Source organism: Scyliorhinus torazame, chromosome 3 (assembly GCF_047496885.1).
Source record: "Scyliorhinus torazame isolate Kashiwa2021f chromosome 3, sScyTor2.1, whole genome shotgun sequence".
Taxonomy (NCBI): domain Eukaryota; kingdom Metazoa; phylum Chordata; class Chondrichthyes; order Carcharhiniformes; family Scyliorhinidae; genus Scyliorhinus; species Scyliorhinus torazame.
The window spans coordinates 81157177-81173835 of NC_092709.1; the positions used below are offsets into that span (position 1 = coordinate 81157177).

General features: G+C 52.5%; 1 protein-coding gene across 2 annotated transcripts in view; it reads right to left on the reverse strand.

The window, feature by feature from the left end:
* Positions 1-16659, reverse strand: part of acox3 (acyl-CoA oxidase 3, pristanoyl) — a 267755-nt gene that overhangs the window by 51378 nt on the left and 199718 nt on the right. For both annotated transcript variants that reach the window (XM_072495914.1, XM_072495915.1), the window contains exon 14: positions 11627-11742. In XM_072495914.1, the coding sequence (XP_072352015.1) occupies positions 11627-11742 (116 nt within the window). The remainder of the gene's footprint in view (positions 1-11626; positions 11743-16659) is intronic.

The window sequence follows — 16659 nt, forward strand, 5'->3', positions numbered from 1 at the left end:
GCGCAGGATATTGTTAATGTGGAAGGAAGCCAAACCCCCGGGTGTGGAGACCTGGATAAATGATATGGCAGGGTTCATAAAGTTAGAACGGATTAAGTTCGTGTTAAGGGGTTCGGCTCAGGGGTTCACCAGGCGGTGGCAACCGTTCGTCGACTACCTCACAGAAAGATAGAGGGAATGGAAAAGAAGTAGATAACAGCAGCAACCCAGGGGGGAGGGGGGGGGGAGGAATCGGACGGACTCTCAGGGATGTTATTGTATATGTATAGGTATTTGGTATATGTAATTGTATATTGGATTGTTGGATTGTATTTTTGGAGAGTATTTATTTTGGACAAGGCAGTTGCCATTTAGTTTTGTTTTTTGTTTTTGTTTACATATTACTTATTTATTTGTTTAAAACTGGCCACGGTTATTTATATTGCTTTACTGTTGTGTAAAAGAAACACTACGTATTGTTATGTTTGGCCAAAAAACTTGAATAAAATATATTTAAAAAAAAAAACAGTGAAATAATCACTGACTGACAAAGATAAAATTATTACTGCTAAGCTTTACAATGCAAATCAAACCAGAGATACTTGGCAAATTAGAAATCGAAATATAGGATTGATTATTGATTACATGTTTAAATAACTCACAAAAAAGATGTGAATAACAAACTTGTTTCTTTAGTGTTAGCTCAACATCTGCCGAAAGCAGAATTTCCTATGGATTTAATGTCTGTTTTCACTGTGATATTTGCTGCTACGCAACACAAGACACGCTTTTTGCCCTTTCCGACAGAATGAAACATCAGACAACATCCCCTTCAGAAAATGTTTTCCTTGTGAGATCAGAAGTAAAAGATTGAGTGAATTCAGCTGTTGCTTTGGGTCTCTGAAGATAGTGCAACACAATGATCTTGCAATTTAAAGTTATATGTCCATCCAACTTTTGGCATTGTTCAAAGTTACAATTTATTAAAAATAATCCTAATTTTGATATCGGAGTATAATCGCAGCTTTTGTACCACCAAATTTGTATTTATTCGGCATGGATTTGAGCTATGTCACTGTTTTTTCCTATTCTGCAACTTCAGGTTTAAGACTCTGCATTCCATTGTCTTGAAAAATTACAGTTAATGGATAAGTCAATAGCACAGTCGGACAAGAGCAGCATGGTAGCATGGTGGCACAATGGTTAGCACTGCTGCCTCACAGCGCCAGGCACCCGTTTCAATTCCAGCCGTCAGACACTGTCTGTGTGGAGTTTGCACTGTCTCCCCATGTCTGTGTGGGTTTCCTCCGGGTGCTTTGGTTTCCTCCCACAGTCCTAAGATGTGCAGGTTAGGTGGATTGGCCTTGCTAAATTTCCCCTTAGTGTCCAAAAAGGTGTGTAGGTTAGAGTAATGGGTTAATGAGATAGGGTGGGGAGTGAGCTTGAGTAAAGTACTCTTTCAGAGGGTCGGTGGTGACTCGATGGGCCGAATGGCCTGCTTCTGCACTGTAGGGTTTCTATGAAAACACGACCGCCGGGAGGTTTCCTTCCAAGTCACTTACCACCCTGACTTGGAAATATATCATTGTTCCTTCACTTCTGATGGATCAAACTTACTCCCTAACAGCACTGTGGGTGTACCTACACCACAGGGACTGCAGCGGTTCAAGAAGTCAGCTCACCACCACCTTCTCAGGGGCAATTAGAGATGGGCAATAAATACTGGCCCAGCCAGCAATGTCCACATCCCGTAAATGAATAAAATAAAAGCAACAATTTTCTACAAATATATAAAACAAAAAAGAGTAGCGAGGGTAAATATTGGTTCTTTAGAGGATGAGAAGGGAGATTTAATAATGGGAGATGAGGAAATGGCTGAGGAACTGAACAGGTTTTTTGGGTCGGTCTTCACAAATAACATGCCAGTGACTGATGGAAATGAGGCTATGTCAGGTGAGGACCTTGAGAGGATTGTTATCACCAAGGAGGTAGTGATGGGCAAGCTAATGGGACTAAAGGTAGACAAGTCTCCTGGACCGGATGGAATGCATCCCAGAGTGCTAAAAGAGATGGCGAGGGAAATTGCAAATGCACTAGTAATAATTTACCAAAATTCACTAGACTCTGGGGTGGTCCCGGCGGATTGGAAATTAGCAAACGTGACACCACTATTTAAAAAAGGAGGTAGGCAGAAAGCGGGTAATTATAGGCTAGTGAGCTTAACTTCGGTAGTAGGGAAGATGCTGGAATCTATCATCAAGGAAGAAATAGCGAGGCATCTGGATGGAAATTGTCCCATTGGGCAGACGCAGCATGGGTTCATAAAGGGCAGGTCGTGCCAAACTAATTTAGTGGAATTTTTTGAGGACATTAACAGTGCAGTAGATAACGGGGAGCCAATGGATGTGGTATATCTGGATTTCCAGAAAGCCTTTAACAAGATGCCACACAAAAGGTTGCTGCATAAGATCAAGATGCATGGCATTAAGGGGAAAGTAGTAGCATGGATAGGGGATTGGTTAATTAATAGAAAGCAAAGAGTGGGGATTAATGGGTGTTTCTCTGGTTGGCAATCAGTAGCTAGTGGTGTCCCTCAGGGATCAGTGTTGGGCCCACAATTGATCACAATTTACATAGACGATTTGGAGTTGGGGACCAAGGGCAATGTGTCCAAGTTTGCAGACGACACTAAGATAAGTGGTAAAGCAAAAAGTGCAGAGGATACTGGAAGTCTGCAGAGGGATTTTGATAGGCTAAGTGAATGGGCTAGGGTCTGGCAGATGGAATACAATGTTGACAAATGTGAGGTTATCCATTTTGGTAGGAATAACAGCAAAAGGGATTATTATTTAAATGATAAAATATTAAAACATGCTGCTGTGCAGAGAGACCTGGGTGTGCTCGTGCATGAGTCGCAAAAAGTTGGTTTACAGGTGCAACAGGTGATTAAGAAGGCAAATAGAACTTTGTCCTTCATTGCTAGAGGGATGGAGTTTAAGACTAGGGAGGTTATGCTGCAATTGTATAAGGTGTTAGTGAGGCCACACCTGGAGTAGTGTGTTCAGTTTTGGTCTCCTTACTTGAGAAAGGAAGTGCTGGCACTGGAGGGTGTGCAGAGGAGATTCACTAGGTTAATCCTCTAGCTGAAGGGGTTGGATTACGAGGACAGGTTGAGCAGACTGGGACTGTACTTGTTGGAATTTAGAAGGATGAGGGGGCATCTTATAGAAACGTATAAGATTATGAAGGGAATAGATAGGATAGATGCGGGCAGGTTGTTTCCACTGGCGGGTGAAAGCAGAACTAGAGGGCATAGCCTCAAAATAAGGGGAAGTAGATTTAGGACAGAGTTTAGGAGGAACTTCTTCACCCAAAGGGTTGTGAATCTATGGAATTCCTGCCAGTGAAGAAGTAGAGGCTCCTTCATTAAATGTTTTTAAGATAAAGATAGATAGTTTTTTGAAGAATAAAAGGGATTAAGAGTTATGGTGTTCGGGCCGGAAAGTGGAGCTGAGTCCACAAAAGATCAGCCATGATCTCATTGAATAGTGGAGCAGGCTCGAGGGGCCAGATGGCCTACTCCTGCTCCTAGTTCTTATATTGCATCTACAGAGTACTTTATCAATGGATTGGAAGCTATGTTTAGTGAGTACTCTCAACATCATCTCCCCTCGTCCAAACCAAAACTTTAATATTCACCCCCCCCCCCGCCCCCGTATTCATCCTATGCCATATCACCACCTGACCTAAACCCATCCCAGCTCTCACTTGTGCACCCAGTTGCTAACCCTCCTGAAATGGCTGGGAATCTATCAGAATCGACATCAATCTCCCAGTGGCCAAAGAAAGTAATCCAGGGGATTAGAACGCAATTCTTCTTTCTTTGCTAGTATCTAGTCTGTATATGTGTACGTGCATGTCATCATGCACCACAATATCAGTAGCAAAGGAACCAGGGAAAGAGGGGGGGGGGGAAGTTTGTTTCTGTCTTTGTTTGTTCTGCGTCATCTTGAATGTAGGTAGCTGATGTTGCATGTGCAAATGTGTGAGGCCTGCAACCTCAGTGCTTTGCTTGATGCCAGGAAGAAAAAAGATTCCAACTGAGAGGGACGTCATTCATTGAGGCAATGGGGTGAGTGCTTTGAAAAAAAGAGTCACAATGAACAGGCTTATTCCCTGTTTTCCGAATAAGGTGCTGCCTTTCCAGAACAATATTTCCAAGATGATGCATTATGTTGTCAGTGGCAGTGACTTCTCCTGTGGAATGGAATGTTCCCAGGCCAGGTGCTGTGGTAGAATGCTGGGCCCCATGCTCGCTCTCTGGTGGAGGTTCTGGTGTCAGCACTGACTGGAGAAGGGGCCAGGTTATGAGTGGCCACTCTGCTGAAACTAACCCCTGTGCTCTTTATTGTACGGAGTCTGTGTTCTGCCTTATGATGCACTGACTGATTCTGGTAAGGTGCCACTGGTTTGAAAGATTGTAGCCTGCTCCATTCTCAAGTGGAAGATGGCCAGTAAGATTCAGCTGGTGATCTGAAACGTGGCAGCAGGCCCTCATAAGGTGGGTAACTGCCAGTGTGGGCATGAAGTGGTCATTAATTGAATAATGAATTGCCTCAATTGACAGCCCAGTAGGGGCCTGCATTGCTGAGGCTCCCATTGCTGTCAATATACCTCGTCAGGAAGACATTGGGCTCCCCTCTCGACACCTTCCCTGCCATATTGCCAGCCCTCCTCCCTTCCCAGTTTATGTCGAAAGGGTTAGGAAAATTCAGCCCAATGCTTCAGTGCGATGACTGTGTGTGCATCTGACTCATGACTCCCCTCAGCCACTCATATGTGCAAGATAGGTAATCTATAACAAGAGTTAAGCAGCATTATGGAGCAGACCACTTGTGTCCTGAAGCAATAGTTCCACCTTTTGGCCTTTTTACTTGCCCAATGGAGGGGAAGTCCTCCACTGCTCATTGGAGTGTGTGTTCACGTTTGACTTGTTGGGGCCTCCACTAGCCCACTATTATGAGGGCACAGCACTCGCTCACCCTCCACTACCTCTTCAGCTTTCACAAATCTCCTCCGGAGGGCTCGGGTGACACAGATGTGTCTGTATCCCTTCAGTTCTACTTTGTTCCCTCCCGTTGTGAGCCACCTTTTCTTGCAAGAGAGAAGGAAGAATGTCAGGGCTTTTGTTGCCATATGTTATTCATTTCTTGATGTTACAAATGCAATGCCTGGACTGGACAAGTCCTTAATCCATCCCCTTGCTTGCTCCAAAAAACAATTCAAATTCAAATTGCATCAATTGATGGTTCCCACAAGAGAGACATACAAGATCCAAGCTGTCAAGAAAAGGCATTGTACTTGGTCTTGGGCTTGATCTGATTCTTGATGCTGGAGGGGTGTAAGGGGTGTCACAGTTGGGGCTAGAATCACTGACAGGGGAGCACATTGTGGTCTTTTCAGAGCAGATTGCCTGCATTGGACATCACCTGACACTCAGCTCTTAACTGTTCACATCCTGGAAAACAGTCTCGACAGGCGGGTAAACCAGGTGAGGATAGCTGACAGGCCTAAGCCTTTGGTGAGACAGGGCTGGTCTAACTGAGCATGTGAAGTCTATTCCTAGCAGACAACGCAGAGAGAACCACTAATAGATTCAGAAGGCTGGAAGGCAGAATCAGCAACGTGTTGTGGAACATGAAGAGCAAGATAAATCTCTGAAGATGTCCTGGTCATCCACTGCGCCCCGTTCTACCTCTAGCCGTTTGGACTCTGTCCTGCCATTAGATACAGGCAGACATGGGAGTGGAGATTGAGGCTGATGGTGCACAACTCTTCCTCACCGAAATCAAATTCACACGTAAGTCATCTTCATACACCCATTGAACCTCAAGTCCTGTTGAGATTGGTGGGTGACGAAGCAGCAGGTGTGATTAACCGGGAGCTTTAGCTGCAAACCTGCACACAGGTGGCACAGTCCACAGGGTCGTCCTTCACTGAACCAAAGTGGGGATGAAACCCAGCAGCCACCTGAGTGACTGAGCAGCTCTTTTCTTGACCGCACTGCTCATCTCTCTAATTTGATGAAGGGGCTAGAAAAGTGCCCCAAAAATTGCTATCTTTACCAAAACCTGGCCAGCTTACCACAGCTGGCATGTTTCTCACTTTAACAGTAGCAATATCAAAAAGAGAAAGAAAGCACATATGACACATCCACTTTTGGTGCATGGAATGTGTGCACTCTCATGGACAACTGATAGACCAGAACAGAGAACTCCTCTAATGGGCAGAGTGTTAGTCCGATACAAAGTTGATAATGCCGCAATCAGCGAAACGCGCCATGCAGAGGAAGGTCAACTCAGGAAAATAGGGCCAGGATATGCTTTCTGCAGTGGTCATGCCATAGAGGACTGGCGCAAGTCTGGCGCAGGCTTTGCAGTCAAAAATGAACTGGTGAACAAGCTGACCATCCTCCCAAAGGGGCTAAATAACCGCCACATGTCACTTAAGATCCTACTGGCAGGCACGAAGCAAGCTACCATTAGCGCATATGTTCCCACAGTGACCAATCCTGAAGTCTTCAAGAAAAAATCCTATGAAAACCTCCACTTCCTGACTACAGCGACATCAATGTCAGACAAGCTGATCATACTAGGTGACTTTAACGGCAGAGTCGGCACAGGTCACCAAACTTGGGGAGGGGTTATCGGCAAAACTGTAATTGGGAAAGGCAACAGCAATGGTTTTCTATTCCTGAAATTCTGCGCTGAGCATGAGCTTCTTCTCATCAACGCAGTTTTCTGTCTCCCAAACGGAAATAAGTAGTCCTGGAAGCACCCTCACTCTGGGCACTGGTATCTCATCGACTATGTCATTGTCAGGAAGAATGGCAGACAGGACGTAAGGGTGACTAAGGCCATGTATGGCACTGACTGCTGGACTGACCACAGACCTGCCATCTCTAAAATGTTCAGCCAAAGCGACACCCTCTCGGGAAGAAGATTCCCAAGCGCCTGAACATCTCAAGACTTAAGATTGACTATAACGAACAGCAGCTCCCTTATGATCCTGACAAGAGGTTAAATGATCTTCAGCCAACATCCGAGGACATCTGGGCTTCTCTTCGGGATACTGTGTATGCCACAGCTTACGAGACACTCGATCCCACTAGGTGCAAACACTGGGATTGGTTTGATGAAAATTACGCTGAGATCGAGCATCTTATTGAAGAAAAATATAAATTACATAAAGCGTATCTAAATGATAAGTCCACAGACAAAAAAACTGCATATAACAACATCTGCAACACTGTCCAACGCAGACTTCATGAGACGCAGGACAAGTGGCTGAGTCAAAAGGCAGACGAAATACAAACCTATGCTGACAAAAATGACATGAAGCGCTTCTATGAATCTGTGAGGATGGTCTTTGGTCATCAGTAAGCCAGCTCTTCTCAGTTATTCAGTGCTGGTGAGACCATGCTATTCACAGAGAATCCTGGATCCTGGAAAGATGGGCCGAACATTTCAATAACGTCCTCAACTGACCATCCCATATCAATGATGAAGCTATAAATAAGCTGTCCCAGGTAAACACCAACACTGCTTTCGGCACTCCACCCGCACTGCTGGAAACAGAGAAAGCTTTACACCAAGTATCAAGAGGCAAAGCCCCTGGAGCTGATCGAATTTCAAATGAGATCTATAAATACAGTGGATCACAGTTGCTCAGAAAGCTCACCCAGCTCTTCCAGGTCACATGTGAGCAAGGCGTCTTTCTACAGGATTTTTAAAAAGCCTTCATTGTTCACATCTACAAATACAAGAGCAACCACCAGTCCTGTGACAATTACAGAGGAATATCTCTCCTGACTATTGCTGGGAAAATTCTTGCCAGAATCTTTTTAAACCGGCTCATATTACATCCTGAGCAAGATTTACTTCCGGAAAGCCAGTGTGGTTTAAGTAAAGATAGGGGAACCAGCGACATGGTGTTTGCTGCTTGCCAATTGCAGGAGAAATGCCAAGAACAAAATGCTGACCTATACATCACCTTTATCGACAACCAAAGCTTATGGAAGATTATGAGCAAGTTTGACGCCCAGACAAATTCATCCAGATAGTTCGACAGTTCCATGATGGCATGTAAGCCTGCATCCTTGATGACAATGTGACTTTGGCCCCTCTCCTGTCACCAATAGTGTGAAACAGGCTGCATATTGCCGTCGGCTCTCTTCAGCATCATGTTCTCAGCCATGTTCACTGACACCTTCTAGGATGAGGACCCAGGCATAGACATCAACTACCAAATAGACGGCAAGTTTTTCAACATGTGATGCCTCCAGGCCAAGACCAAGGTCCTCGTTGATAGACTGCGTGATTTTCTATTTGTTGATAACTGTGCACTGAACGCTGGAAGTGAGGTAAATATGCAGAACATTATGGACCTGTTTTCCACATCTTGTGATAACATCAGACTCACCATCAGCACAAAGAAGGTAGAAGTCCTTCTGTTTAAAGGGCTGGTTTAGCACACTGGGCTAAATAGCTGACTTTTAAAGCAGACCAAAGCAGGCCAGCAGCATGGTTCAATTCCCGTACCAGCCTCCCCGAACAGGCGCCGGAATGTGGCGACTAGGGGCGTTTCACAGTAACTTCATTTGAGGGGCAGCACGGTAGCACAAGTGATTAGCACTGTGGCTTCACAGCGCCAGGGTCCCAGGTTCGATTCCCCGCTGGGTCACTGTCTGTGCGGAGTCTGCACGTTCTCCCCGTGTCTGCGTGGGTTTCCTCCGGGTGCTCCGGTTTCCTCCCACAGTCCAAAGACGTGCGGGTTAGGTGGATTGGCCATGATAAATTGCCCTTAGTGTCCAAAATTGCCCTTAGTGATCAAAACAAAGGTTAGGAGGGGTTACTGGGTTTGGGGGATCGGGTGGAAGTGAGGGCTTATGTGGGTCGGTGCAGACTCAATGGGCCGAATGTTCTCCTTCTGCACTGTATGTTCTATGTAAGTCATGCTCCAACCTGCCCCAGGAAAGCTCTATCAAGAGCCGACAGGGAGAGTCAACGTTGAACAGCTGACCGCTGTGGATAAGTTCACCTACCTAGGCAGCATTCTCTACGCTGTGTTCATACTGATGACAAGACCAATGCCAGAATTGCCGAGTGTGTCTTTCGGAAGACGTTACCATTCAGTATGGGGACGTAGAGGGGTGAGCCTAAAAACCAAGTTCAAAGTCTACCGAGCAGTCACCCACTGCACTCTTCTCTATGCGAGTGAGATCTGGACTGCCCTACCAGCGACATGCAAAGAAAATCAATAGCTTCTATCTTTGCTGCCTCTGCAAGGTCCTCAACATCAAGTGACAAGACAAAGTTGAAGACACAGAGGTCATCGGGAGAACCGGCAAGGTCAGCATCTTGTTATGACAAAAACTGCTCAGTTGGGCTGGACATGTCACTAGAATGCCTGACAACCGACTCCCTAAGCAAATCTTCTGCGGTGAACTGCAGAACACAGCACGCTTCCGTGGCATCCAGAAGACATGTTCCAAGGATACCCTGAAATCCTCCCTCAAGGACTTCAAAATTAACACTGCACCATGGGAGACCCTTGCCCAGGACAGCTCAGGCTGGAGAAATGCAGATGCCAATGCCACATCAGCATACGAGGAGCAATGGATAGTGTCAGCTCCAAACAAGCACAACACATGTAAAAACCATGAGAACAGTGCCCCCAACTACCTACCAGCTTCATTGTCCTGTCCCCATTGCTCTAGAAGCTTTTGTGCTATGATAGGGCTTATCAGCCACACAGCTCAATGCCAGGATGACAAATGAAGATGGGCTTTGCCAAAACTGAAGGACGAACAATGATCTTAGCCAAAAGGGAAAGATTGTCACGTTGTGCAGTTACGACACTACAACGTTTAAAAAAAACTTCTAACGGTCACATTTAAAAAAACGTTTGAATGAGTAGAAAATCTGTTCTCAAAATGGCTCCAGGCTACCAGAGAGAAGTGTGATTTTCAATCATCTTTCTCCTACTTCCCGAGGAGACCAGGATGGCTTCCTTATACGTACACATTTCAAACTCAATGAGTGTTCCAAAAGAGTTGATGGGTTTCCTCCAAACACAAAGACTGATAAGCAACTGTAAGATGGGAATAACCGTGATCCTTTTCATCAATACATGGGGTAAGGAGACTTTGGATAACTGTACTGGAATTACTACCTGTCTTATATGGAAAGTAAATTGGCATTATTGTGCAGGTCACATGATAAAGATGGCCATCTTGCTTTACCTGAAAAAAAATCACTGAAAGACAGGAAGAAGGTCAATCCACAAGGAACCATTTGGAAAAAAGGCTTCATCCAGGGAAAGTCAGACAGGATTCAAAAACAGCTACTGGTCTGCTGTAAAGAAATCAGGCTGATAAAAGTGCCAGACTGCAGAAAGAAGTAAGCAATCTTCTCTCCTTTGTGTAAACCCTGATTCCACATACTATGCTCATCTTTTAAAGCAACCTCTGACAATTCAACAGTGGAAGCCATTGCAGATGCAGAGGCAACTCTGCAACCTCAAGAGGTTCTTCAGACAATGTAACACCTCAACTTCAAAACATCTCAGGCCTGCTGAGTGTGTGGCGGAGGCAAGGTCAATCGATCTATTCAGGAGGCAATTGAATTATGAGCTGAAAAAGAAGAATATGTATGACTATGGAGAGAAGGTAAGAGTGGCACTAGGAAATTGCTCCATCAGAAAGCCAGTGTAGACACAACAGGCCAAAGAGCCTATTCCTGTGCTGTAACAATTCGGTGATTCTGAATATGGACTAATCTTGATATGGAAAGCATGGGGGATGAAGAGGGGGAAGATCAGGGCCTCATGGCACAGGTTGGGTGGGGGGTTCTGGAGGTCACTGGGCCCTAAGGGGGCTGGCTTATAATTAAGACACACCCCACATTCCCGCCCAAGATCAAACTTCGTTTAATTTAGGGCTCCCCCCACCCCAGATCTATCATCCAGCCGCCAGCCTGGAATTTGAGTTTTAAGGGTCTGAATTGGGGAAAGGGTGGACTTCCCATCCGAGGCCCTGCCCACCTTGGCGTTAAATTGCGTGCAGGTCAGAGCAGGCAGGATTCCAGAAGGAATCCCAACCATTCAATTTTACACTCCAAACCCATTGGGGGGCGGGGGTAGGAGCTTAAACCTCTGGCCTGCAAATCACACACCAGGGACTCCTTCAAGAGATGAAAAGTGTGTTTTCTTTACTATTTATGCTAGCCTCAGCTAGCCGAAATGAAAAACTCTCTAAGGGGCTCCAGTGTGTATAACTTTTATATGTGTTGTTAAGTGTTCCTGAAGTAATGTAATTATGTTAACACGTTCTAAATATATCTGGTTATTCTCTCTTCAACAAAGCTGTGCAATAACATCTGTTTACTCCTTGATGAGAAATTGGGTACCATTTCTGGACTTCCTCTTCCCAGTGCATTCATAACACAAGCCTATTCATATTTGATTTCCTCCCTCATCTGCAAAACATAACTTTGATCAAATAATTACTAAACGGTTAAATTATTGGGTAATAAAGTGACGGCAAAGATATAGCCACTTCCACGATTTCTCACCACAAACCATTTACCTGACTGTTGTTTCTGCATTCAAAATCTGATTTTCCTGAATTTTTCTCATCATTCAACTTCATGAAGCTTTCACGCAACAGGTAGCAAACTAGCCATTTGTATGCAGCCAAAGCAACTGAAAGACAAGTGAAAATAAATTCTGAAACAATATTTTCCATTAGAGACAGAGCTTTCAGCATCATAACACTGCAGTTTTCTTCCTAAACGTTCTCCCTTTGGTTGACACTCCTAGCTTTGTCTATTCCAGCTTTGTATCTAATCCACCATTTTGTGAAAGCAATTAGACATCTTGTGGGCTAAATTCGAAAGCCCCAAAAATAGCCACAAGCACCATGATGCATGATTAACCTGTGCCCATTCAATGTAATGCAGGCAATGTGACAACTTTATGCTGGCTCCTGTTTTAATTGATTTCAATGTTCAGCTGGTACAAAACCACATTGTTGATTGGTTAATGCTTCAACATGGGAGGGAGGGGTAAGGGGGGGGGGGGTAAGGAGGGAGGGAGGGGGGGTAAGGAGGGAGGGAGGGGGGGAAGGAGGGAGGGAGGGGGGGAAGGAGGGAGGGAGGGGGGGAAGGAGGGAGGGAGGGAGGGAAGGAGGGAGGGAGGGAGGGAAGGAGGGAGGGAGGGAGGGAAGGAGGGAGGGAGGGAGGGAAGGAGGGAGGGAGGGAGGGGAAGGAGGGAGGGAGGGAGGGGAGGAGGGAGGGAGGGAGGGGAAGGAGGGAGGGAGGGAAGGAGGGAGGGAGGGAAGGAGGGAGGGAGGGAAGGAGGGAGGGGAGGGAAGGAGGGAGGGGGGAGGAGGAGGGAGGGGGAAGGAGGGAGGGGGGAAGGAGGAGGGGGAAGGAGGGAGGGGGGAAGGAGGAGGGGGGAAGGAGGGAGGGAGGGAGGGGGGGAAGGAGGGAGGGGGGGAGGGAGAGGGGGGAAGGAGGGAGGGGGGGAAGGAGGGAGGGGGGGAAGGAGGGAGGGAGGGAGGGAGGGGGGGGAAGGAGGGAGGGAGGGGGGGAAGGAGGGAGGGAGGGAGGGGGGGGAAGGAGGGAGGGAGGGAGGGGGGGAAGGAGGGAGGGAGGGAGGGGGGGAGGGAGGGAGGGGGGGAAGGAGGGAGGGAGGGGTGGAAGGAGGGAGGGAGGGGTGGAAGGAGGGAGGGAGGGGGGGAAGGAGGGGAGGGAGGGAGGGGGGGAAGGAGGGAGGGAGGGGGGGAAGGAGGGAGGGAGGGAGGGGGGGGAAGGAGGGAGGGAGGGAGGGGGGAAGGAGGGAGGGAGGGAGGGGGGAAGGAGGGAGGGAGGGAGGGGGGAAGGAGGGAGGGAGGGAGGGAGGGGGGGAAGGAGGGAGGGGGGAGGGGGGGAAGGAGGGAGGGAGGGAGGGGGGAAGGAGGGAGGGAGGGAGGGGGGGAGGGAGGAGGGGGGGAAGGAGGGAGGGAGGGGGGAAGGAGGGAGGGAGGGGGAAGGAGGGAGGGGGGAAGGAGGGAGGGAGGGGGGAGGGAGGGGGGGAAGGAGGGAGGGAGGGAGGGAGGGGGGGAAGGAGGGAGGGAGGGAGGGGGGGAAGGAGGGAGGGAGGGAGGGGGGGAAGGAGGGAGGGAGGGAGGGGGGAAGGAGGGAGGGAGGGGGGAGGGAGGGAGGGGGGAAGGAGGGAGGGAGGGAGGGGGGGAGGGAGGGAGGGAGGGGGGGAAGGAGGGAGGGAGGGGGGGGGGGAAGGAGGGAGGGAGGGGGGGTGAAGGGAGGGGGAGGGGGGAAGGAGGGAGGGAGGGGGGGTGAAGGAGGGAGGGAGGGAGGGGGGGGTGAAGGAGGGAGGAGGGGGGGAGGAGAGGGGGGAGGAGAGGGGGGGAGGGGGGGGAGGGAGGGAGGGAGGAGGGAGGGAGGGAGGGAGGGGAGGGAGGGAGGGGGGAGGAGGGAGGGAGGGAGGGGGGAAGGAGGGAGGGAGGAGGGAGGGGGGGAAGGAGGGAGGGAGGGAGGGGGGGAAGGAGGGAGGAGGGAGGGGGGGAAGGAGGGAGGAGGGAGGGGGGGAAGGAGGGAGGGAGGAGGGGAGAGGGAGGGGGAGGGAGGGGGGAGGGAGGGAGGGGGGAGGAGGGAGGGGGGAGGGAGGGGGAAGGAGGGAGGGAGAGGGGGGAAGGAGGGAGGGAGGGGGGGAAGGAGGGAGGGAGAGGGAAGGAGGGGGGGGAGGGGGGAAGGAGGGGAGGGAGGGAGGGAGGGAGGGAGGGAGGGAAGGAGGGGAGGGAGGAGGGGAGGAGGGAGGAAGGGGGGGAGGAGGGAGGGAAGGAGGGGGGAGGAGGGAGGAGGGAGGGGGAAGGGGGGGAGGAGGGAGGGAGGGGGGAGGGGGAGAGGGGGGGAGGAGGGAGGGGGGGAGGGGGAAGGGGGGAGGAGGGAGGGAGGAGAGGGGGGGGGAAGGAGGGAGGGAGGGGGAAGGGGGAGGAGGGAGGAGGGGAAGGAGGGGAAGGAGGGGAGGGGGGGAAGGAGGGAGGGGGGAAGGAGGGGAGGGGGGAAGGAGGGGAAGAAGGGGAGGGGGGGAAGGAGGGGAGGGGGGGAAGGAGGGGAGGGGGGGGAAGGAGGGGAGGGGTGGAAGGAGGGGAGGGGGGGAAGGAGGGGAGGGGGGGAAGGAGGGGAGGGGGGGAAGGAGGGGAGGGGGGGAAGGAGGGAGGGGGGAAGGAGGGGAGGGGGGAAGGAGGGGAGGGGGGAAGGAGGGGGAGGGGGGAAGGAGGGGAGGGAGGGAGGGAGGGGGGAAGGAGGGGAGGGAGGGAGGGAAGGAGGGGAGGCTGGGAGGGGGGAGGGAGGAAGGGGGGAGGGAGGAAGGGAGGGAGGGGGGAGGGAGGAAGGGGGGAGGGAGGAAGGGAGGAAGGGGGGAGGGAGGAAGGGGGGAAGGAGGGAGGGAGGGGGGGGAAGGGGGAGGGAGGGGGAGGGAGGAAGGGGAGGGAAGGGGGAGGGAGGAAGGGGGGAGGGAGGGGGAGGGAGGGAGGAAGGAGGGAGGAAGGGAGGGGGAGGGGAGGAGGGAGGGAGGGAAGGAGGGAGGGGGGAGGGAGGGAAGGAGGGAGGGGGGAGGGAGGGAAGGAGGGAGGGGGTGATGGAGTGAAGGAGGGAGGGGGGAGGGAGGGAAGGAGGGGGGGGGAGGGACCGATGGGGAGGGGGGGGACGGGAGAGAGTGACGGGGGGGGGGGGGGGAGAGGGACGGGGGGGGGGGGGGGAGGGACCGGGGGGAGGGGGGTGGAGGGAGGGACGGAGGGGGGGACGGGAGAGAGGGATGGGACGGGGGGAAACGGGAGGGAAGGACGGGGGGGACGGACGGGAGGGGGGGGGAAGGGAAGGACGGAGGGGGGGGGAAGGGAGGGTCGGGGGGGACGGGGGGGGGGGGAGGGGGGGAGGGAGGGAGGGAGGGGGGAGGGAGGGGGGAGGGAGGGAGAGGGGGGAGGGAAGGGAGGATGGAGGGAAGGGGGGTTTGGGGAGGGAGGAGGGAGGGGGAGGGGAGGAGGGAGGGGAGGGGCCAGGGGGAGGGAGGGATGGGGGGGCGTGAGGGACGGGGGAGAGGGAGGGACGGGGGGAGGGAGGGAGGGAAGGAAGGGGGGGTGGGAGGGAGGAGGGAGGGGAGGAGGGCGGGGAGCAGGGGGGAGAGGGAGGGAGGGGAAGGACGGGGGGAGGGAGAGGGGGAGGGGGAGGGAGGGAGGGAGGGGAGGGGGAGGAGGGAGGGGAGGGGGGTGGAGGGAGGGGGGCGGGGGGAGGGGAGGGACGTGAGGGACGGGGGAGGGAGGGACGGGGGGAGGGAGGGATGGGGGGGGGGAGGGAGGGATGGGGGGGGAGGGAGGGATGGGGGGGCGGGAGGGACGGGAGGAGGGAGGGACGGGGGAATAGAGGGATGGGGGGAGGGAGGGAGGGGAGGGAAGGAAGGGGGGGTGGGAGGGGAGGAGGGAGGGGAGGGGAGCAGGGGGGAGAGGGAGGGAGGGGAAGGACGGGGGGAGGGAGAGGGGGAAGGGGGGAGGGAGGGGGGGAAGGACGAGGGGAAGGGAGGGAGGGAGGGGGAAGGGAGCGGGGGGAGGGAGGATGGAGGGGGGAGGGAGGGGGAAGGGGAGGGGAAGAAGGGGGGAGGGGGTGGGATGGAGGGGGAGTGAGGGGGGAGGGGGAGGGAGGGGGAAGGAGGGGGGGGAAGGGCAGCACGGTAGCATTGTGGATAGCACAATTGCTTCACAGCTCCAGGGTCCCAGGTTCAATTCCTGCTTGGGTCACTGTCTGTGCGGAGTCTACACATCCTCCCAGTGTGTGCGTGGATTTCCACCGGGTGCTCCGGTTTCCTCCCACAGTCCAAAGATGTGCAGGTTAGGTGGATTGGCCATGATAAATTGCCCCTTACTGTCCAAAATTGCCCTTAATGTTGGGTGGGGGTTACTGGGTTATGGGGATAGGGTTGAGGTGTTAACCTTGGGTAGGCTGCTCTTTCCAAGAGCCGGTGCAGACTCGATGGGCCGAATGGCCTCCTTCTGCACTGTAAATTCTATGATGATAATGAGGGAGGGAAGGAGGGAGGGAGGGAAGGAGGGAGGGAGGGAAGGGGAAGGAGGTGGAAGGTGGGGGGAAGGGGGGGGAAGGTGGGGGAGGAGGGGGGGGAAGGAGGGGGGAGGGAGGGGGAAGGAGGGGGGAGGGAGGGGGGAAGGAGGGGGAGGGAGGGGGGAAGGAGGTGGAACGAGGGGGGAGGGAGGGGAAGATGGGGAGGGAGGGGGAAGATGGGGAGGGAGGGGGAAGGAGGGGGTGAGGGAGGGAGAAGGAGGGGGTGAGGGAAGGAGGGGTGAGGGAGAGAGAAGGAGGGGGGAGGGTGGGGAAGGAGGGGGAGGGAGGGGGTAGGCAGGGAGGGTGAAGGAAGGGGAGAGGGAGGGGAAAGGAGGGGGAGGGAGGGGGAGGGAGGGGGAAGGAGTTGGAAGGAGGGAGGGGGAGAGGGAGGGGGAAGGAGGGGGTGAGGGAGTGAGAAGGAGGGGGGAGGGAGGGGGGAAGGAGGGGGGAGGCAGGGAGGGGCAGGAGGGAGGGGGAAGGAAGGGGGAGAGGGCGGGGAAGGGGGAGG